Raw genomic sequence first — 24,937 nt, 5'->3', positions numbered from 1 at the left:
TCGAAAAGTCGACTTTTCGTTTCAACTATAGAACCCTATCAACAATGGTATTGTGGTTTTTCGCTAGCATTAAATAAATAAATAAAATAAAAAATAATACAATAAATAAATAATTGAACACTGTTTATTTAATTTCATTTGTATATCGATTTTAATATTTTTCCAAAAGTAGCGATTTTTTCTTTCAAAAGTTCTGTTAAAAAAAATACCGTTTAAATTTATGAACACAATTTTTCAATATTAGCAAAACAAGTAAACCGCTACGTTTTACCCGTAAACTGTTTCTAAAATCGCTATATCATCAACCTTAAAAAAACTCAATTAACAACACCTTTTGCAAAAATTGCAATTAAAAACAATTGTTTTTAATACTTTTAAAAGTATTTGTTTTATTGTTTTTGCGATTAAAATTAATAAAAATAATTAAAGAAAATGAGTAAGTATAAATTTTAATTACACCTGTTGTGTTATAAACTAAAATTAAATAGAGAAAACTTGTAGGTTTTATGCCCGATTCTGATAGTGAAGATGAATTGCCACCCGGCTGGGAGGAACAAGCCACCGATGAGGGTTTTGTATGCTATGTCAAGTAGGACTACTCATACATCATAACATTTGAACAAATAATAATATTTAAATTTGTATTTCCAGCCAACAAACTAAAACCACCCAAATGACACATCCCCGTACCGGACGCACTAAACGTTTAAATCGTGAACTACCTATTGGTTGGGAGAAGCGCTATGATGAGAACACTAAAAAACATATATTTTACAACAATTTGACCCAACAAACAACAAATATAGATCCACGCTTGGCCTTTGCCGCCGAGGAGCCACCCATGAATATTGCCCAGGTTAGACAACGTTTTGATGGTAGCACAACTGCTTTGCAAATTCTTCATGGCAAGGACTTACATGGTCGTCTAGCAGTGATAACGGGTTCAAATTGTGGCATTGGCTATGAGACAGCTCGCTCGCTGGCATTTCATGGTTGTGAAGTGATATTTGCCTGCCGTAGTCGTACTTCAACTGAAATGGCTATCGAACGTATTGTTAAAGAACGGCCTGCTTGTCGTAATCGTTTGAGGTGGTTGGAGTTGGATTTGGCTTCATTTAAATCGGTTTGCCAGTTTGTGGCGAATGTCAAGAATAGTGTTAAGTAAGTTGTGTAAGATTTATATATGTTTTGTATAAATGTTGAACTTGTATTTACTTTACAGACACATCGATTATTTAATCTTAAATGCTGGGGTATTTGCTTTACCCTATTCGGTAACCGAAAATGGCATTGAAACTACATTCCAAGTTAGTCATTTATCACATTTTTATATTACACTTCAGTTGGAGTCTTTATTCGATCATACGACTCGTATTGTAGCGCTGTCATCAGAGTCGCACAGGTAGGTTAATTAATACGAAACTAAATATGTAATAGACTGCTGTTCTATACTGACTAAACTAGTCTATAGACCACACTATAGACTAGATTATAGACTAGACAATAGACTAGACTATAGACTAGAATATAGACTATATTACAGACTAAACTATAGACTAAACTATAAACTAGAATGATAACTGGACTAAAGACTAGACTATAGACTAGATAATAGACTAGTCTATAGACTGGTGTATAGACTACACTATAGACTAGACTATAGAAGAGACTAAACTAGACTTGACTATAGACTAGACTATAGACTAGACTGTAGACTAGACTGTAGACTAGACTATAGACTAGACTATAGACCAGACTATAGACTAGACTATAGACTAGACTATAGACTAGACTATAGACTAGACTATAGACTAGACTAAAAATGTTATTCATATATGTTGTATGTAATTAAAAAATTTTCACATATGTATGTAGATATACATACATACATACATATGTATATGTCCAATATGTATTAAATTATTTAATTTTTAATATTTGCATTATAGGTATTATTTGCAGGAATTTCCTAAGTTTCTGTAGTTCTATTAATTATTTTAAGTTAGTAATTATTTTATGTAAATCTAGTACACATGTATATCCAGTATTCTCGCAACCCAAACACCAAGAAATATTAAAATACCAAAGTACAAAAAATATATGTAAAAGGATAAAATGTGGAATTTTTACACAAAAAAGTACTACTAGATCAGTGTATCATTTGGTCGCCCCTTGTTTCTGTCTTTTATTTTTACGTAAATTTTAAAATAATAGTACAACTCAAGCAGAAAAAGTATATCTTTTCTAAAAGTACTATTTGGAGAACCAAAATGTACCAAAAATGTTGTTCATCCTCCACTCAAAACACTATTTGGAGAACCAAAATGTACCAAAAATGTTGTTCATCCTCCACTCAAAACACTACATTAACTGCCTGCTCCTCTGTTCACTTTATATTAACAATAACAATTTTTCGAATTTATTTGTTGTTTTCGATATAAAACTAGAAAGTAGGTAATTGTTCGTTCGCATTTAGAGGAACAGGCCCTACATGTGTCTAATGTATAAGTTATTATGTGAATTTTGTATATATTTGAATAAACTATACACATAATACGAGATTAGTTGATAGTTTTTAAAGGGAGACATTTACGGAAATTCAATATTTTTCACGATGTAAATTTAATAGCTTAATTTTTTTGTTATTAATTTTTTTGAAATATCCAATTCATATCCGATTGCAATCTTCAAAAAATAGGAGTACGGTATTCATATTTTCTAATCTAAGTTAGATTATTTTTTATTATTTGTAGTAAATATTAAAAGGATTACACAAATCCATTCTATTTAACGTAATTTTAAATACAATTAACGATTATTTCATTAAAAATCCTGTATGAAAAAGTCAGGATCTACAAAATCTGGCATCTGTTCAAATATCTCGTAAATTATGAAGATATCTCGAACTTTATTTCATTAAATGATTATTTGAATACTTGATAAAGTATTTTTTAAATCTTTCATAAAAACAAAAAATTTTATAAAAAAATGATAAACGCTTATGGTAATGTTTTAAAATTAATACCATTAGAGCGTCCCAAAATAGTAAAACTAAAACTAATTAACAATATTCAATTAGTTCAGACCAATTTGCAAAAATATTTTTGAAAAAATTTAATGTTACACCATAAAGCATATACATAGTCAAAAAGGTTACGAAATAACTCATTTATAGGTGGTTTTTAACATGAATGCATTTTTAATACCAGAATACGAAGTCTAACTATGTTTTTAGATCTAAATGAATTCAGAAAATATTTTAGAAATTCATTAATCGAAAGTATAAAGCTTTAACCAACTTTCAAAGAAGTGGTATAATAGGAATTGTGTTTATAAACCGGTTACCCGGTTTTTTTGCATATTTCGGTTTTTTATGAACTGGTTTTTAGATAAAATCGATTTCCGTTTTTAATGTCTCGATTAATCGGTTTTAAAAAATTTTAATTTTTAGTACAAAAATGTATATTTTTTTTGACAAAAAATCACATTTTTAAAATTTTGTATACAAAATTTTAAATATTATTCGTGTTACACAAAAGTTGGGATATGTTAAAAAGATTTTATGTATATTAAATAAAGATTTACAATTTCAATAGTCGTTTTATGGACAAGAAATACTGTAACAAAAATTACAATTATTTTTTCCGCTATAAGCTCTCTAAAACGGAAGTTTTGAGACCAATTTCGGAAAAGATTGCAAAGATTGCAGATTTTTACAAATATTGTTATTATATTTCTCATATTTAGTACATACATAAATAGTATCATATATGTATTGCAACGTCAATTTATCCTTCCTATGACTACTTCCATGTATGTACATAACTACACAATTGCAGCTTCAGATCTGTATAAGTACAGTAATATATCATAAGAAAGTATCTTATGATATATTACTGTACATAGCTAAACTAAAAAGTGCAAATATCTTATTTAGCAATTCATAATATTTCGCAAAATATCATCCAATTAAATATAAGTATATTTAATAGATTTCCGTACATTTTTTTTGTTCTCGGTTAATCGACAAACCGGTTTTCTATGAATGACCAATTTTTCGTTAACCGACAAACCGGCTTCTTCAAAAGTCGGTTTTTTATAAACACTAAATAGGAATGATTCATAATAGGTCTTGACAAAAAGGGTATAACCAAAGTATAACAAGTAGTCCGACTCTCATATACAGGAAATTACTCTCTCACATCTACGAGTGTCGTGTAAATTCGACTCTCTTGTGAGAAATTTAAACTTGTCAAAACACTCAAATGTTTAACTTACTCTTTTGGCCACTTTTAAGGATTTTACGCAAATTTACGGTTGTGCACACAAAATTTATATTTTTTTTAAATAATTTTATTTCACTTTTCATACAAAAATTTTTTTAACTTTCTTAAACTAGAAAAATTTATTTTTTTCTAATTATTGACATTTTATTTTTGTTGTTGTTGAATATTACTTTACAGAGTTTTAATTTTTGGTATTGAAAATTCGAACAAATTTAAAATTGTAATTTTTTTATAAAACTCTGTTTATAATGCACCAATACATATACATTTTTGTTACTAACACATATTTAGAGTTAGGTACTTTTTCACTAACACATGCTTAGAGTTAGGTACTGCTGTCAAAGAGTCGGACTACTTGTTATACTTTGGGGATAACATAATAAACTTTAGAATGGAACAGAAGACCAAAAGTTGTAAGTAAAAAAATTAGCCCAAGATATATTCTAATATTTCCAAAAAACAAATTTTATATAATGACGGTTTCGTATTACGTCTCTTAAGGGACTCTGAATAAATTACTGCATATTTGTTGGTAATCGGCCATGACATGCTTCATCAAGTCCCTCAAAGCCGTTGTTAAAAAGGCATTAAGTTCTGGAGGCGGCTCATACAGCCAAATTTTAAGTAAAATCTTGACAGAAATAACTGATGTTGTATTGCTACACATTAATTACAAATATTTTCGGTGATAGTCCTTGTTTTGTTTTTATTTTAAAAATATTTCAATTTAATGGAATACTATTATTTTGAGCTATAGATTTTGTATATAAATTAAAAAATATATATTTTTTTTAAATGAATTTCCTTAATTTCGGATGGCTAAAGCGATAACAAATAGTAATGGTAAATAAGAATACACACCACTGAAAAAAATCGTAAACTTCGATATTACTCTCCATAATAAAATTTAATTAAATGGGATAAAAGGATTCCATTTTTTCAAACATGTGAGTTAAAAAGATGATGTTTACAAGTGTAGAGGAGCTCTAGTCGGCCCGAAAATGCATTCCATTTTGCTTGTGTCTAAAAATAAATTTTTCTGTATTCTATAAAAATATCATTTACTATTTAAAAATTTTTCTGTCCCAGGTATTACTTGAACTCGAGTCTGAAATAATCATTTATTCATCAATAATATCTTAAATATTTATAACAAGAATTATAAAAATTAGAAGACACAAATCACTTGAATAGGGAATTTTATTACATCTAATATATCTTGTAGCTTTTCTGGTGTATTACTTTAGTTCAATGAAAATACACAAAAATGAATAAAACACAAAGTACTACTAGTTTTTATAAAATGAGAAGAATTGTCTTCCTTTATTTGGTAATTTTCCTTATGATGGAATGTACAACAAGAAGTGCTCTGTAAGGTTTCTAAATGACCAATAACTAACTGCTAATATATCTTGTACCATTTCTGGTATATTAATTTAGTTTGGACTTTCGGCGTCAATTCGTGGTTCAATGGAAATAAATAAAAATTAATAAAACACAAACGATTGCTAGTTTTTATAAAAGGAGAAATATTGTTTTCCTTTATTTGATATTTTTCTTTATGATGGAATGTACAGCAAGGATTGCTCTATAAGGCCTATAAATGACGAGCGACCAATAACTACTAATAGATCTTGTACCATTTCTAGTGTATAATTTTAGTTTGGACTTTTAACGCCTGTTTCGGCGTCAATCCATGGTTCAATAAAAATACACAAAAATGAATAAAACTCAAAGGATTACTAGTTTTTATAAAAGGAGAAGAATTGTCTTTCTTTATTTGATATTTTTATGTACAACAAGAAGTGCTCTATAAGGCTTCTAAATGACGAGTGACCAATAACTACTAATTTCTTAGTATATGGAGGCAAACAATGTTTAAATACAGTCATCGGTTTACTCGCTAGTTATACCCTACACCACTTTAGTGGGGAGGGTATATTGGGTTTGTGCTGATGTTTGTAACGCACAATAATATTGGTCCTATACCCACCCTAAAGTATACCAATCGGCTTAGAATCATTTTCTGAGTCGATTTAGCGATGTCCGTCCGTCTGTCCGTCCGTCCATGTAAACCTTGTAATCAAACTACAGGTCGCAATTTTTAAGATAATTCAATGAAATTTGGTACATAATCTTATATTGTCCCAGGGACGAAGCCTATTGAAAATGGTTAAGATCGGTCTATTATTTCTCCTAGCCCCCATACAACTGAACCCCTGAATAGGGCTTGTAAACCTTGTAATCAAACAACAGATCGCAATTTTGAAGATAATTCAATAAAATTTGGCACTCGATCTTCTATTGTACCAGAGACGAAGCCTTTTGCAAATGGTTTACATCGGTCCATTATTTAACCTAGCCCCCATATAACTGAACCCGCCTAATAGGGCATTTAAGTCCATAATTGTGTTTAATACACTCGTATCTGGACAAAAACCTGCCAAACCAAGTTTTATACTAGCCTTGAAACGATAAAGTTTAATAATTGCTTAAATTTTATATTTAACCTTAAATATATTTTTTTTTACAGACATCGAATATGTGAAATAAAATATTTACTCTCCCTTGGAATAAGCCGTGGCGTGGCGTGAGGGCTTAAGTACTTTTTAATTTTAAAATATTTAATTAAAAACTTAGAAGGAAACTAATTATTCCGCGAAATACATTGTGGTGTTATAGTCGGGCTTGACCGACTATAACATTCTTACTTGTTTTATTATAGTTTCCCATCATAGATGTAAAATTATGGTAGTAAATCATTCTATAGTCTAGTCTATAGTCTAGTCTATAGTCTAGTCTATAGTCTAGTCTATAGTCTAGTCTATAGTCTAGTCTATAGTCCAGTCTATAGTCCAGTCTATAGTCTTGTCTATAGTCTTGTCTATAGTCTAGTCTATAGTCCAGTCTATAGTCTTGTCTATAGTCTTGTCTATAGTCTAGTCTATAGTCCAGTCTATAGTCTTGTCTATAGTCTAGTCTATAGTCCAGTCTATAGTCTTGTCTATAGTCTAGTCTTTAGTCTCTAGTCTAGATTAGTCTAGTCTACAGTTTAGTCCATATAGTCTAGTCTAGTTATCAAAGGTGTTTGGCAAATTTCAAAAATAGATCCTACTTCTACTTGAATCCGCCTTTTGGGTAAAATGGTCTTATTTATTTTTGTTGCATAGATTTTCTTATCATTATCAAAGTCCAAAAAATGCAAAAAATAAACTCCTGATATCATACCGTATATATTTAGCACTTGTCTTAAGAATGAATGAATAAATGTTTTCAGCAATGAAAGTCATAAACTTGTTGTCTAGTGTGCCAAAGTGCCGATGATGACTAATTCATTCACGTTTCATTATTTTATATTAACGCTATGCGAGTGAGTATATTATCATAGGTCAGTAAAATTTAAACAATATCTCGACAGCTAACCGTACAGTAATATAGTAGCTAAATGGTTTTTTAGCTTTCAGTTTTTTTAAAATTAATTGTTTATATGTATTTTTCGCAGAATTGACAAAAGTTGTTGTTTCGTTTTGTGAAAAATACAGTTTAGCACACTTGGCGTACGTGCATCTTTCAACGAACCCGCAAACAATTTGCGATCGATGACGATGTTGATTTGCTGTCTTATTGTTTTAGATTTCTTTGGAAAGAAAAAAATGCTTTGGTAACAAACTTTTGAGTTTGTTTTGTTAGCCAAAAAAAAAAAATCAAATTTGTTGTGTATAAAGCGAAAGATGTGAATCTTGTTATTTAAGTAACATAACAAGAAATAACAAAAGAAATAGCAATAAAAAGGGTGGAATGATACATAACATTTTTATCTACATGTACATTGTACATTATATACATAGTTATATATTTATTAAACAGAATGGTTAATAAATATATACAAAATATTGTTTCTTATATTGTACTTTGTTTATATTTTGTTTGCTGTTTCTGTATGAATTATAATTCAAGAGCAACATTGCCATCCGCACCACCACCATAAAAATGACCATACAACTAAGTACACAACACTTGGTGGTGGAGCTACGTGAGAAATACAACGTTTCTCCAAGTAGATGTACAACATTAAACAGCAAACATATTTGGTGCTGTGTTTGTTTATGTGGAACAAACGTTCTCTTCCAAATAAAAATACTCATACATCTTTCTATCGAAATCCAAAAAAAAAAAATATATATATATATAAAGTTGAAAAATAAACAATTGCGTTGTACTTTTATGTTTGTATGTCGTATTTTAATACATAATTTATGTATGTTTAAGCCTACACACATTGACATTCGAATGTGTCTGCTTTTTGTTTTTATTAAGACAACATAAAAAATATGTCTGTACCTGATGTAACTATCATCTATTTAAATGCATTTGTTAGTTTTAAATCTAAAGTAATCCTTTGTACTGTTTCAGTCCAATTAAACATCATTCATATACTCCTAACAATGAATGTAATGTTTTTGAAAATGTTTCTTTTTTGCCAAATTCCAAGTTACAACTAGTAACTTTCCAAAATGATCTTGATAAAGATTTTATAATCTCAAGAGCTTATCAGCCAAAATCAAGAAATGAATTAAAACGAAATAAGGACAATGACTTCTAAAATTCCAAATATTGCCCCACAGTTTTTCTAATAAGAAAGCTTATTCATCCAGGTCGAATCTGCAAGAATATTCCAACTGGAAATTCATTAAATTCTTAAATACAATATAATATTAGGAGAATATGCATTAAACTGAACTAAAACTGAACTAGAACTGAACTAGAACTAGAACTGAACTAGAACTGAACTAGAACTGAACTAGAACTGAACTAGAACTGAACTAGAACTGAACTAGAACTGAACTAGACTTGAACTAGACTTGAACTAGAACTGAACTAGAACTGAACTTGAACTGAACTAGAACTGAACTAGAACCGAACTAGAACTGAACTAGAACTGAACTAGAACTGAACTAGAACTGAACTAGAACTGAATTAGAACTGAACTAAAACTTAACTAGAACTGAACTAGACCTAGAACTGATTTTAAAACCATAAACATAAGGAAATAGCTATTGGTCATCTAAACCTATTTTCCGGAGTGTAAACTAACAAACAACTAATGTAAATATGTATGTATGTACTATGTACAAACACTCATAAATAAATATGCATTAACATATTCCACACACATTTATCACAATTTGGAATAACCAAAATATAACACTTCACTTTAAATCACACACAATTTTCAGTATGTACCTATCTATGTATTAAATTTTCCAAATTAACGATCAACAAAAAAATGTAAACTAATAAAATACTCTTTATCTTTCTATATTTATCAAAAACATCGAAAAAAATTCATAAGTTTACATTGGGTATTCATATATAAACAAATACATACATAAAACAATATCCAGTGACAATGTGCGCGCACACAAACTAACTGTATCTGTACGTAGTATGTAAGTACTCAATATTTTGTACGTACACACAGATTGCATTACAAAATTTCGTAATGCATAATGTGTGTGTGTATGTTTTCATTACTCTTCTCGAATATATACAATGCTTTTGGAAAATGTGCGTAGTAATGCGTAGTACTTGCAAAGCATTTTTCATTATTTTTTTTTATTTGTTCAATTATAAAGAAATATAAAAACTTGTACACACACACATGTTACTTACAAGAGCATAAAACGTTATCACGATACTATCACGTGATTTGTAAAAAATACAAACATTTAACAAACTTCATATTATAAAGAAGAAAATGTATGAAAAAATAACAATAAAACTGAAAATAAACGAAAAATACATTTGACAGGTATTGAAAACGAAAGAAAAAATTCATTAATTTTTGGTATTGTTGCGGATGTCGAAATATGGCAAACACTTTAATTAAGATTATTTTCAACACTTTTTCCATTTTTTTTTACAAATGCGTTATTTGTATGACACTTATTAGACATTCACACTTTTTTTGAAGAATGTCAATATAATGATGGGAGTACATAGTAAAATTTGGAATTACTTAAATTACGATAGAATCATTATTTTTAATAAAATATGGTATTAAAATAAATTTAAACAGAAACTTCGATTTGGACTGAGATTTTTAATATCGTATAAAGAGTGATTCGAAAAAATATGGAAATTATTCAGTTTCTAAATTCGTTTCCAAAAGAACTATGATTAAGAACGAAAATATTTTGGAAAGCATATTCCAGTGAGAGCATTAATCGAAACAAATACTAAATAGTTAGAAAGGTAATAATCTGAATAGTAATGCGAATGAGGCAAAACTAGTTTTAAACAACTTTTTTTTGCAAACATGTACTCGTTTCAGTTGCGTTTGTAACGAGTCGTCTGTGATCCGTAAAGCAATAGTTGGCTTTACAGTTGATATGTCTGGTTTGCTTATTAAGTTGCCGAAAGGATTAAAATGTTTAGCCGTCTTATAATGGGCCTACTGGCATTGTCTTTTCTCCATAGATTTGAAAGGTTCCAAAAGTTTTGAAATTGCTTCTTCAGTGCCTCTTAAGTGTTTCTTAGGAGCACTAGAGTGATTTTTAAAAGAACAATCCTAATGGAGACTATACATTATTTTCTATGTGGGGACTAGAATCAAATTCTGATTAGATTTTCATATACCATTGTAACTATTTATCTTCGAATTTAGTATAGATATCGTGTTCTAAAATAGAACTGTTGCCCGACCAGAGCGCCACACTTTTTTGTGTTTACCCAGCTAAAAAAGAACTTCCAAAGAAGTGGAAGTACTGAAAAAGACCTGAAGATGTGATGATTTAATCACAAACTTGTAATAGGAGGAATGTCCTTCTAATTTGATTCCAAATTTCCTAAATCTGAATTCATTTTCAGGAAGCAATTTCTAAGTTCTTCTTGTTGGAAGTAATTAGGAAGTGAATAAAACTAAACTGCTGGACTTTTTATGGATACGACTTCACCAAACATCTTATTTTGACGTGTATTGATCATTTTTGATGAAAAATGGAAAAAGTGTTTTCGAAGGATATCGCAGGATATTATCCTTTTTAGCATATTTGATGTCATTCAAATTCTAGAAAATAACAAAATTTTCTGTGAATTCAAAACAACGCTCGAAATTGAAAAAAAAAATTAAAAAATCTTCGGACACCTGTGTCTTGTATACGTGAAAGGGTTATATTAATTATAAACCCTTAAGGCCTTATTCGGGGGGTACGGTTGTATGGGGGCTAGTAGAAATATTGAACCGATTTTGGGGGAAAAAAACAGACACACGGACGGATGGACATAACTTAATCTACTTAGAAAACGATTGGTATACTTTTAGGACAAAATCGCTTTTTTGGAAGTTAAACAATTTCACTTATTACTACTTTTGAAGTGATGATAAATGTCATTCTTTCGTTTTATTTTTGCTGGATACAAGAAGGTTTTCTTCTTTCAGAACCTCTAGATCGACGGAGCATAAGTTTATATTCATCGTTTCTATTGAAATTTTTCTGTTTTAAATCTCTTAACATAATAACATTTTCTAGACTGAAAAGCCTATATACTGAATAAAAATACAACTGATGAAATAATTCTAAATATTAGCAACAAATTGTTTAAAAATTATGAAAAAAGAGCACGTGACAGGTGAATGTCATATACAAAAATATCTATTGTTCCAGAAATAAATAAACAAATTTAAACACATATATGACATATTGTTAAATATAAAATATATACTGTTATACTAAGAACTATATATAATTAAAAGTGCAGCCTATAATTGTATTAGAAAACATATGAACAGTATGTGTGGGCTATTTGTTTAAATTCTGGAGAATTAATGAGAATAATTATGAAAGTGAATTTCATAAGTGATTTAATTAGTGACCTCTAAAACCTTGAAATGATAAAATAGCGATTTTGTGGCTTTTTACACTGAGAGACTTGGCATTTATTATTGCCATTTTAATAAAACAACTTTATTTTACTTTTAATGTTAAAAATCAACTTTAAAATCATATTTGTTGTCAAACAATTCTGAAATTGTAAACAAATAAAGCGCCAATTCCAAATTGAAATGTTTCTTAATACACAAACATATGAAGTCATCATAAGAATTTAATTCAGAAATATTTATTCAAATCACTTGTTATTCTTTTAAGCTAATTTATGCATAATTTTGTAAAAAATAAATAAAAATTAGAAATTTTTTGCCATTCCAGACGATTTGTTTACATAAACAACAGTTTTTTGTTTACCCTACTACTTACTGCTAATAAATATTGTTATACCCTACACCACTTTAGTGAGGAGGGTATATTGGGTTTGTGATGATGTTTGTAACGCACAAAAATATTGGTCCTATACCCACCTTAAAGTATACCAATCGGCTCAGATTAATTTTTTGAGTCGATTTAGCAATGTCCGTCAGTCTGTAATTGTAATCAAACTAAAGGTCGCAATTTGGAATATAATTCAATAAAATTTGGCACATGATCTTCTATTGTCCTAGGGACAAAGCCTATTGAAAATGGTTAAGATCGGTCCATTATTTCACATAGCCCCCACACAACTGAACCTTGCAATCAAACTACAGGGTGCAATTTTGGAGATAATTCAATGAAATTTGGCACATGATCTTTTATGGTACCATAGACGATGCCATCGGTCCATTATTTTACCTACCCCCCATAAAAGTGAACCCCAGACTAGGCTTGTAAACTTTGTTATTAAACTACAGGTGGCAATTTTGTAGATAATTCAATGAAATTTGGCACATGATTGTCTATGGTATAGACGAAGCCTGTTGAAAATGGTTTACATCGGTCCATTATTTCACCTAGCTCCTATGCAACTGAACCCGGCGAATAGGGATTTTATGTTCATAATTATTACAAGTCCTATACTAGACTTGATTACCCTCACGAAGTTGTGTAGTTGTTGCTGAGGTTGACAGCTCTTGGCCGAAAAATTTCGGGTCATTCCGGTACGTAGAACCGGCTGTCGGGGAATGAAATAACAAATAACCTCAGAACACCATCTACATGAGGAAATGAAGGTGCTCCCGGTCAAGGAACATAATGTCATGCTGACTAAACAGTTCCTCCTGGGATGTCACCGGAGGAGTCATCCCAACTTTAATATCATACAGTTGGATGCTCCCCCGAGGCATGTCAGGAAGGACATTCGCGTATACGAAGAGAGCATACGAAGTTATGTTTAGGATCCCTTCGTATACAGCACCTTTGAACGACATTCATAGAGATGACATCAATACCGCTGTTTCAAGTTACCGCATGAATGTCGTTCTTGGAGGTCGCCTACCGCCCATAGCAGAAATAGAGAAGAACCTGCCGCGCAAAACAAGAGTTGCTCTGGCACTACTGAGATCGGGATGGAGCAAAAAGCTCAACGCCTACTGGTCCCGCATAGACCGTGCCGTCCCCAATATATGCCAAGCTTGTGGACAGGGTCCTCATAATAGCCACCACATATTCAACTGTCCAGCCCACCCTACTTCACTTACCCCAATGGATTTATGGACTAACCCTATTGAAGTAGCCCAATTTCTTGGCTTGGACCTAAATACAGAACCCCCGGATTAAAAATTGTATAGTTACAACAACCCTCACGAAGTCCATAATAAGAGGTCCTCATATGACCTTAGCCCCTATAAAAAACCCCCAACAAATTTTGACTTAAATGGTTAAAATTTTTTTTTCAACAATAAACGGCTTAAGTATGTATATCTGAGGTAAGGTACAATTCAACTTAAATGCTTTATTATGGCAACTAAATCACATTATATTTTTGTAAAAGGTGTAGGGTTTTATATGGTCGGCCTCGTCCGACTATAATTTCTTACTTGTTTTTATTTTCGATTCTATGTTAGATATTATTTACTTTTACGTTTTACAAATAGAGAAAAAATATTTAAATAAGGAACAAGTTTTACAAAATTGATAATAATATGTTAATATATAGTATATTAAGTATGCATATTAATACACATATTTACACTTGTTAGGCTTTTACATTGTACATTGTTTAATAAACATTTGCAATAAAGTAAATATTATTATTATAAATATTCTATTATAATACAATTTGATAAGCAAGAAACGACCTCATAAATATTGTTATAAAAATAACTATAAATTTTTTGTAATCTTAAATGTGTTTTGTTAATACAATAGAAGAGATTAATAATATTGCAACACTATTTCCTATGGTATGTATCATTTATACTTTCGAACTAAATTAATTTTCAAATAGGCCTACCTCAATCGAAAAACAAGTAATCTTGGAACCCACAGACAGACGGACATAGATCGACTACAAAAATATTTGAGTTTTTCCTTTTTATCGGAAACAGTGTAAATCTAAGTCAATGTATGTGATTTTATACAAACTGCGTCAATTGCTTTGAACTTGCTATTCTTCATACAAAACATATTCGCAGATTTGTGTGTATATTTGAAAACCCAAAACAGATACAAAGTCCAGGCTTAACCAAATTACTGATTGTTTTTATAAATTTTATAAATTCCGGTCTGGTCTTTTGTTTTTCACTCGTTATTCTCTCTTTAATTATTATTTATTATTAATAATTATTTATTAACTTTTTTAAAATACTTTTTTTTTCTTTTCAATCATTTACTTCTTTTTTTATTGTGATTGCCGTTTTCATCCTATAATTTGTTTTTATTTTATATTTCTATGATTACAAAAACATCACCCATACTTATACATTTGCAAATATTTAATTTGTATCTTTATCTCTGTACTGAATTCCATTGGCGTACATTGAACGTTGTCTTCATTCAATGCACTGTGTCCAAAGTCCAGTTGAAGTTGTTGATGGTTGTAGGCTTGCGAGGCGTGCGTCTAAACGAGACACAACCGGCATTTTTTTCTTTTAAAATTTAGCTGCTGCCTTTATTTTTCAAAAGCACCAGATACTGTTCACATGCATGTGCCTAATAAAATGTTATTGTGTGTTCATTGCTTTTGTTTTATTGGGCAACCTATGTACTTGTAGATGTTTGCACTGGTCAGGGTCTTGAAAGAGTTAGTTGTGAGGAATTAGTCCCGTGACTTAACTTGTAAAGGGGAGAAAGTTCATTCTTGTTTTAGTTCAGTTCTAGTTCAGTTGTAGTTCAGTTCAAGTTCAGTTCTAGTTCAGTTCTAGTTCAGTTCTAGTTCAGTTCTAGTTCAGTTCTAGTTCAGTTCTAGTTCAGTTCTAGTTCAGTTCTAGTTCAGTTCTAGTTCAGTTCTAGTTCAGTTCTAGTTCAGTTCTAGTTCAGTTCTAGTTCAGTTCTAGTTCAGTTCTAGTTCAGTTCTAGTTCAGTTCTAGTTCTGTTCTAGTTCAGTTCTAGTTCAACTCTAGTTCAATTCTAGTTCAATTCTAGTTCAGTTCTAGTTCAGTTCTAGTTCAGTTCTAGTTCAGTTCTAGTTCAGTTCTAGTTTAATTCTAGTCCTGTTTTAGTTCAGTCTAAGTTCAGTTCATAATTTCTTTAGAAACCATATAGAAAAGTTAATAATTGCATACCTTTCCATCTGTTTTCAACATAAAACTGATGTGACCAAATAATAATAATAAAATTGAGCACACATTCATTTGGCTGACTGACTGCGTCTTAAAATAAACTTTAGTGCATAAAAATCAACAAAAAGTTGTTTTTTACTTAAGTTGGACAAAAGATTGCTTTTTAATATTTGTAAGGGGGCCTTTTATACACACAAAAGATCACAACTGCATTAAGATTATTGATAATAATAAAGATTTTTAATGTTTTTGAACGATTATTGATTTAATAATCGTTTATTCCGGAACAGATATGGTTAAATGCGATAAGCAGCTATATTTATGTATAAAAATGCACTAAGCTAATTGTATTTAAAAAATTGTTTATGGTTTTAATGATTCCATACGATTTAAATGATTTTTGATTATTTTTAAGAAATGTTTGTATTTTTTGTTGTGGGTAACATGTCGTCACGTGATTGTGTTAATGATGTCAGTGGTGATTTTGAAGGTGGTTAGTATAAATCTTGTTTAATACGTGATTTACTAGAACATTCCAAAAGTTACTTCGAATTGTCGAAATCTTATAGAATGATCTTATTATTTACTTTATTTCGACAGACATTATTGTTCATTTCATCTCCAACTAAAGGCCCTTTTATATCATAAATTTTTCAAAGCGGCCTTTTTAAAACGTGACTTTATATATAAATCCTACCCACACGCTCAACGTCAGCATGTGATTCAACTGCGTATATAATTTTCTTATATGCAAAACAAACATATTTCTTGTTTTTTAGTTTGTTTTTTTGTTCATATGTAAATTTATTATAATTTGTGTATTTATGGGCGCTATTTGATTTTAATTAATATTTGTAAGTGCGTTTTATTTTCTGTTTACAAAAATTTTGCAAATCGAGTTTATCATATAGTTGTTGTAACTTGATTTCTATTTATACCCTACACCACTATAGTGGGGAGGGTATTATACGTTTGTGCTGATGTTTGTAACATACAAAAATATTGGTCCAATACCCACCTTAAAGTATACCGATCGATTCAGAATCATTTTTTGAGTCGATTAAGACATGTCCGTCCGTCCGTCTGTCCGGCTGGCTGGCTGTCCATGTAAACCTTGTGCGCAAGGTACAATTTTCAAGATAATTTGATGAAATTTTGACCAAGCATGTTTTTTGGCACAAGGACGAAGCCTATTGAAAATGGTTGAAATCGGTCCATTTCACCTAGCCCCCATACAACCGTACCTCCCGATTTGAACTTTTTATGCTATAATTACGTCAAATATTCTGCTATCTCTCTAAAAATTGGCACAAATAAGTTTTATATAAGTATAAATGATACTGCATATTTTCGTAAGGATAGGCCTATATTTGACCCTAGCCCCCATACAAACCCCCCTTCAAAAAATGACTTAAACGTCTAAAATTGACTTGTAACCATTTGTATCGCAATGAAACTCAACAAAACTAACTGTTATTTAGAAATATATCCTTTTTCCAAATTTACCGAGGATCGTCCCATATTTGACCTATATAATGCCTTATTTAGAAATTTTAGTTTTTTTTTTATCAATAAATGGCTTAAATATTTTGGAATTATGGTAATATTCAACATAAAAGTTTCTTTACAAAAAATAAAAATTTTATAAAAAGTAAAAATTTTAAAAATATACTCATGGTGTAGGGTATTATATGGTCGGCCATGCCCGACTATACTTTCCTACTTGTTTTATTACAGATTTAGCAAATTGCCAACGGACAATTTAACTCCACAACATTTATCACCACCTCCAGATAAATACTGGAGTATGACGGCCTATAATAATGCAAAATTGTGTAATGTTTTGTTTGCCGCGAAATTAGCTAAGGTAAGTTATCGCAAGAGCTAGAGAAAGATTAATGAACTTTATTTAAAAAAATTTTGAATTGATATTGATTTTTTTTGAAAATCTTATAAGATTTTGTAGGTTATGGGACCTTTTTTAAGATCAACTGAACTAGAACTGAACTAGAACTGAACTAGAACTGAACTAGAACTGAACTAGAACTGAACTAGAACTGAACTAAAACTGAACTAGAACTGAACTAGAACTGAACTAGAACTGAACTAGAACTGAACTAGAACTGAACTAGAACTGAACTAGAACTGAACTAGAACTGAACTAGAACTGAACTAGAACTGAACTAAAACTGAACTAGAACTGAACTAGAACTGAACTTGAACTGAACTAAAACTGGACTAGAACTGAACTAGAACTGTACTAGAACTGAACTAGAACTGAACTTAACTACAACTAAACTGGAACTGAAACAGAACTAAACTAGAACTGACCTATAATCTAACTAGAATTAAACTGGACATATTCCAATTTACCAATGTTATCTGTTTATTTATTTATTTATTTATTCCAGCTCTGGAAGCATCGTGGTATATCTGTTTTTGCCGTACACCCGGGTAATTTAGTTTCCTCAAATATATCGCGCAATTGGTGGTTTTATCGCTTATTATTTGCCATCGTACGACCATTTACGAAATCTCTGGTAAATATTATTAACATTTAACAAAATCATGATAAAATGCTTTGTTATTGTAGCTATTTTCATGTTATTTAATTAATTTAAATCATTGTTATATTGTTGCTGTTTGTTGATCTTTTGTTTTGTGATGAGTCTACTACTGGTAAAATTGACATTAATTTATACAATTGTTTTAAGCAAAAAGAATGGGGAAAAATCACAAGTATTTACTTATATTTCAATAATAGCAATCAAGAACAAATTCAAGTTACTTTATGACAAATAAAGAGCAAAGACATAACAAAGCAATCGATATAAACAACAACTATACCATTAACACAGGTCGACAGTGTAATTTATTGAAGAATTGAGCTGAATCTAATTTTTGAACTTTAATTATAAATTTGGTCATGTTGTCTAAAATTCTTCTTTGAGTTACCTTAATCTGAGATTTAAAACGAATGTAGAGCAGCTCAATCCTTTATAAAAGTATAAGTTGTTATTTTGTTGAACTGTGTAATTGAATTATCTTATTGAAAACAACACAAACAACAAAATAAATCTGTGCCATATGTTAATTATCATTGTATCATCATTCCTTATTAAATACTACTTTCCCATTGTCTTGTCAATATGTAAGTAATTTTTTCCGCATTTTTCCTTTCTTTTTCTTTTTGTTGTTATATTTGTAGCAACAGGCTGCTGCCACTACCATTTATTGTGCTACAGCCAATGAACTAACTGGCCTTACAGGGCTTTACTTTAATAATTGCTATTTCTGTGAGCCCAGCAAACTTTCACAAAACGAATTGCTACAAAACCAGCTGTGGTCGGTTTCCGAAGGAATGCTATCCGTTTTAAAAGAATCATTATTGGCCAACAAACAAACTACTGGAGAGTTTCTTTATTGAATATAAGAAAGTTTAAATGCAATTGCATTTGTTGTGGTACGGGAGTAAGTTTTGTTCTTTTATAAGTTTTATTATGTTGGATTTTTAAACGGGTTCTTATTGAATTTTTAATTGTATTATATGTATGTGATGTTTTTGGTTTTGTTTTCACTATTAAATAAAACTTGTTTTTATGTTATGCGAAAATTTTGAATGTCTTTCGAAGTAAAATGCAGTTAAGTCCCTTTGTTTGTTATAAACAATTTTCTAAAGATCCTTTCAATAATTCTATCTATACTTTCGAAAAGTATATTTTTCAAAATTTTCTATAATTAATTTTCAAAAAATTTTCATATTCTTTTTTTTTATAATTTTAAAAATATGAGATTTTACGCAAGAAGCTACTTTATTAAATTTTAAATTCGAATTCTTTTTTAAGGTTCATTTCAATATTTTTGAAAGTTTAAATTAATTTTCAAATTATTTTTTCCAAATTTTTTAGTTTTGAAAATCTTTGATTTCTAAAAAAACTGAAGTTACTTAAAAAGAGATTTCATATATTTTGAGAATCAAAAATTTTCAAATAATTACTTAATAATTTCAAAAATCACTGTTCCAAAGTTCCAAAAATTTTGAAAATTTTATTTTCTAAATCAGTTAAAGAGAATGTTTTTCACTTTTTCCCTCTCTCTCTCTCCCTTTTATAAGAGTTTTTTTGTGGGATTTTTTTTTTGTATTTGGAGTTTGAGAGAAGTTTTAATTTATAAAAACAATCAGCTGTTTCTCTTTTTTCTCGTTGAAAATTTTTCCAAATTATGTCTATTTTGTGATTAAAATGTTGATCCAGCAAAATTCTTATTAGAAACAGTTGTGGAAAAATTTATGGTTATTTTTTTTATACGAATTTCAATTTTTCTACAGAATTGTATTCCAAAGAACAATTTACCCTTAGCAGAAATTTAATAAAAAGCCATAGAAATTTTTGTTTTAATAAAATTTTAAATATTTATTTTTTTATATATTTTTTTTGGTTTCTTTTCATATTTTCAAGTTAATTTTTTTTCAAAATTTTTTTCTTCTTTTTTTTAGTACACAGTCTAATAAAATGTTGTAAAAAAACAACAAAACAAGCAAAAATTATTAACCTAAGGCAAAAAGCTAACAGCTAATACTTTAAAGGTCAATTTAAATAGGAAATAGTAACCTCAAAAGAAGCAGCAGCAGCCTCCAGCCAGCTTACATACTAATAATTTGTTTTTCTTGGATGTTTGTACAAACTAACAGTTAAAAAGTGCCTCTAATGTCTAGTGTATGGGTGATGGTTTAAAGCTAAAGGTTGTTAAGAGTTAGACTAGAAATCGGAAACGCGTCCTTTACGTTCCCAATCACCATAGCGAGTGGGTTCAGGACCAGCAGGGCCACCAATTTCACCGGTATGTGGGTTGACATTGTTGGGCCAGGGTCTCAAGGGTTCGACTTCTTGGAAGGGATGACGTGAAAATTCATCAAGTTTACCCAAGGGAGTCTTGGCTCTCAATTTCTTTTGGAATTCCATGAAACGGGCACTTTTGGGTTTCAATTCACCCTTGAATTCTTGCTGGCAAGCGGAGGAGGTGGAAAAGCAGGCAACTGTAAGTAAAATAATAACAAACAAACAATAGCAATTAATTTGTGTACTCAATATAATAACGAAAAATATTGATTATTTTGGATTTTTCTAAATTAAAAGATTTTCCATTGATTTTTATTTTGGAAACTTACCTTGTTTAGTAATCTGAGGCACCAAACGTTGGGTTTGTTTAGCCATATTCACAATTTGACTCATTTTGTTAAGATTTTTAAAAAATACTTAATTGTTTTTAAAGAAAATTAAAATGTTTTGCACAAAATTTTTTTTAATTAAAAAAATATAGGTATATTTTTTCACAAATATCTTTTTAAATTCTAACTTATTTGACAATTACACAATTTTTCTTGTGTTCTTTGCTTTGCTTATGATTTTCTTTGACTGACGTATTAATCAGTTGATTGCTTTCGAACGAATAATTGCAATTCCTCATCTACATCGTGTTTTTATACTCGTTATTCTCTCATCTAGCACATACAACAACCACTTGTGTCGCTATGCTCTTTGTGTGTATATTCGTTAACTTCGTAAAAGACGCGAAAATCAAACACAAAATGTATGTGAAACAAAAACAGAAGTAAGAAACCACCACTTCCTCTCCTTCCACAATCTATCTTTAACAAACAGCTAGTTTTTTGTATTATTTACTTAATTTTTTCATACACATATTGTTTATTTACTTATTCACTTTGGTCTCTTCTTGTCCAGAGAAATGTGTTGTGAGGTTGCATATGTATGTAGAAAAATTGAGTTTACGTCCTTTAATGCACGTACACACAAGTCTTGAAAGTACATAGTAGAGTAGTATTCACCAGTTGCCGGCATTCGACCCAATTTACTCGCAATTATATTTGTTGTTTACTTTATCGAATCACGTTTTGTGGGGTGTTATTTCCCAGTGCTCACGTTCTCCACTTCGTCATATGGTTGTTGTTTGTCGTTTCATTGTTGTTGTTGTAGCCAGACCACCACCACAGAATGTGCTTGAAAAGAGAAAATGAAAAAAATGTGTTTGCCAGCTGTGTGTTTGTTTACATTTTTTATCAGCACAGAGTTGTTAAAGTATTTTAATCCTAAATGGCAATTGGTACCTAAATGGTTACAAAAATAAAAGTTCTAGAAATTAGTAGAAGTTTTATATGGAAGTCCCATTTAGTATGAAAATGACTTCAGATGTAATTCTCAACAAGATAAATATAAAACTTGGTTTTGGTTATGAACTAAAAAGCCATATTTGGCGGGTTTAGTTTCGTCTACGGTACCATAAAAGATCTTGTGCCAAATTTCATTGACTTATCTCCGAAATTGCGACTTGTAGTTTGATTACAGCGTTTACAAGCTTTATTCGGGAGGTTCAGTTGTATGGGTATTAGGTAAAATAATGGACCGATGTTAACCATTACCAATAGGCTTAGTCTACGGTACCATAGAAGATCATGTGCTAAATTTCATTGAATTATCTCCGAAATTGCGACCTGTAGTTTGTTTACAACGTTTACAAGTCCTATTCGGGGGTACAGTTGTATGGGGGCCATGTGAAATAATCAAAAAGTCGATTTTTCAACTTTTAATATTTTATAAATAGTCGACTTTTCGACTTTTACCGACTTTTCGACTTTCCAACTTTTTTCGACTTTTGGACTTTTTCCGACTATTTTCGACTTTTTCCGACTATTTTCGACTTTTTCCGACTATTTTCTACTTTTTCCGACTTTTCGACTCTTTCCGACTTTTCGACTTTTTCCAATTTTTTTCGACTTCTTTCGATGTTTTTCTAATTTTCGACTTATACATTATTATTATTATTATTATTATTATTATTATTATTATTTATTATTAATAAAAAAATTTTATTTATATTTTTTCTATTTGTTGCAATTTTTTGAGTTTTTTCGACTTCTTTCTATTTTCGACTTTTCGACTTTTTCCGACTATTTTCGTCTTTTTCCGATTTTTTTTCGATTTTTTTCGACTTTTTCCGATTTTTATGACTTTTTCCGACTTTTCGACTTTTTTTTGATTTTTTCCGACTTTTTCCAACTTTTCGACTTTTATCGACTCTTTCCGACTTTACGACTTTTTCGACTTTTCGACTTTTTTCGAATTTTATTTACAAAGTCGACTTTTCGACTTTTTTCATAGACGATAGTCGAGTTATCGACTTTTTTTGAACAAAATAGTCGACTTCGACTTTTCGACATTTTTCGACAAAAAGTCGATTGTTCGATTATTCGAAAGTCGATTTATAGAATCCTATATTGGATCCTGAAGATCGTGATAATAAGGTTATGATTGAAGTTTTCTAGAATATGCGATAGAAATTGAACTATATATGGATATGCTAAGATCAAATTGTCACTAATGATCATTTGATTGATATCAAGTTAATAATCACAAGCAAAATAAGTTTTACTTGAAATCCCCAAAATAAACATGCTTCGGAAGTTTTAGCTTTTGACAATTGTTTACTCAGAGTTTGGGAACTCATGACTTTTTAAATACAACACTGTTTTTTAGAGTACTGGTGTGTGTACGTGATAAACAAATCGAAAAGTATTGCCATCTCGTAATAACAAAAATTAATTCATTATAAAATTGACATGCAGAGGTCGCTTGTGACTGGCATTTAAACTACAAAAGTTTTTATCAAAAATACAACTTTGTAGTCAAGCCAATTACTCGTTTAATTTAAAACTACAATAATAAATAGTATAGACACCTATTTAAGTTTTTATAAGCCTATCGTTTAATCATTCCGTTTGTAACGAAAAACTGGTCGTATTAATATATATAAATCTCCTATACTAGCTCTTTATTAGGATTCTAAAACTATCTTGCTATGTCCTTCCATCTGTCTGTTGAGGTGCTGTTTCCCAAATCTGCTTGCTGGTAATAATATCGATCAAAAATGCTTAAAGATGTTGTAATATATGATGAAAGCATAGAATTAATAAAAATCCGAAAATCAATTTTCATTTCTCCACTGGTGGGTAACTAAGATTCGGTGAAGACGTATATAACTAACGTATATGATTCTTTACACATAGTTTACCGATTACCTCAGAGATAAGACAAACAAATACAAATTTTCATGGTCTATTGGATTCCAAATAAAGTCAATTGTATTTTTAAGGTGCATGTTGGTTTTTTATTTGTTGTTGGTTTTTTTTCAAAATATTTTTTTTTAAGAAAAAGAGTTCAGTTATTAGTTTAACGTGTATGGCAAGCATAAGCTTAAGATCAATTTAAAAAAATTGTAAATAGTATTTTTTGGTCGTCGGTAGTTTACATTTAAATAAAAACATATAAATTTTCAGTGCACAAATAATGAATAATATAACAATAATTATAAAAAAGTTAAAAAAATTCTAAAAAAACAAGTAACATTAAAACTAAACATATATGAATTTTTCCAATATCAGTGAACTTTCTTTTTCAAGGTATAATAATTCGTTTTTTTCCAATTTATTCGTTCATCATTTCCCAAATTTTTACTTAAAAATGTTTTAAGTTTGTTAAAGATAAGCATTCATAAAAATTCAAATCTGTTGACATTTAATTCCAAAACTATTAATTGCCTGTCAAGAGAAAATTTTGTTATTTATATGTTTTTCCTTCTTTATTTTTTTATTTTTTTAAGTATTTAAAACAAATTTCAAATTTTGTTTAGTATTATTTCCCGTTAGCAGTTACTAACTTTAAGCGCAATGCGTATTAAAATAATAAATTTTAAAGATTTATGTGTTTTATGTGAAGAGAATGAATGCATCACACAACTAGTTCTACTAAAAAACAACAACCAACAAATTTGCAAATATTTTTCAAAAATATTTGAAGAATTTTTTTATTTGGTTTTTGGATTTCACCAAAGTGGAATATGTTAGGCACTACATTGGCCTGGTTCGTCATATAATCTTCTAAACATGGAGTATTAAAGTTTCACATTTATACACATTTATTGAGTTAATTTTAACCTAGAACTGATCTAGAACTGAACTAGAACTGAACTAGAACTGAACTAGAACTGAACTAGAACTGAACTAGAACTGAACTAGAACTGAACTAGAACTGAACTAGAACTG

At 29.9% G+C, this 24,937-nt stretch overlaps 2 protein-coding genes across 2 annotated transcripts; one reads left to right on the top strand and one right to left on the bottom strand.

The window, feature by feature from the left end:
- The first annotated feature begins 395 nt into the window (after positions 1 to 395).
- LOC111681688 (WW domain-containing oxidoreductase) lies at positions 396 to 19,435 on the top strand. The gene is made up of 7 exons (XM_023443575.2): positions 396 to 436; positions 502 to 589; positions 652 to 1,161; positions 1,223 to 1,402; positions 17,560 to 17,689; positions 18,234 to 18,362; positions 19,031 to 19,435. Exons 1-7 carry the CDS (start codon positions 433 to 435, stop codon positions 19,247 to 19,249), a joined length of 1,260 nt encoding a protein of 419 aa, XP_023299343.2. The 5' UTR covers positions 396 to 432; the 3' UTR covers positions 19,250 to 19,435.
- A 795-nt stretch (positions 19,436 to 20,230) lies between these two features.
- On the bottom strand, positions 20,231 to 21,279 carry LOC111681684 (succinate dehydrogenase assembly factor 4, mitochondrial). Its single transcript, XM_023443570.2, has 2 exons — positions 20,990 to 21,279; positions 20,231 to 20,857 (listed from the first exon to the last, which is right to left on the bottom strand). Exons 1-2 carry the CDS (start codon positions 21,051 to 21,053, stop codon positions 20,580 to 20,582), a joined length of 342 nt encoding a protein of 113 aa, XP_023299338.1. The 5' UTR covers positions 21,054 to 21,279; the 3' UTR covers positions 20,231 to 20,579.
- Between the last annotated feature and the right edge of the window lie 3,658 nt (positions 21,280 to 24,937).

The sequence above is a fragment of the Lucilia cuprina genome, chromosome 2 (assembly GCF_022045245.1).
Source record: "Lucilia cuprina isolate Lc7/37 chromosome 2, ASM2204524v1, whole genome shotgun sequence".
NCBI lineage: Eukaryota > Metazoa > Arthropoda > Insecta > Diptera > Calliphoridae > Lucilia > Lucilia cuprina.
This window is presented reverse-complemented; position numbering and strand designations above follow the sequence as displayed.

Bases quoted from the DNA above. Each gene is read 5' to 3' on its own strand.
- LOC111681688 (XM_023443575.2), top strand. The intron at 1,403-17,559 runs GTAGGTTAATTA...GTTTTATTACAG, and splicing joins CTGTCATCAGAGTCGCACAG to ATTTAGCAAATTGCCAACGG. The intron at 18,363-19,030 runs GTAAATATTATT...TTATATTTGTAG, and splicing joins GACCATTTACGAAATCTCTG to CAACAGGCTGCTGCCACTAC.
- LOC111681684 (XM_023443570.2), bottom strand. From the start codon at position 21,053: ATGAGTCAAATTGTGAATATGGCTAAACAAACCCAACGTTTGGTGCCT. The intron at 20,858-20,989 runs GTAAGTTTCCAA...TTTTACTTACAG, and splicing joins GCCTCAGATTACTAAACAAG to TTGCCTGCTTTTCCACCTCC.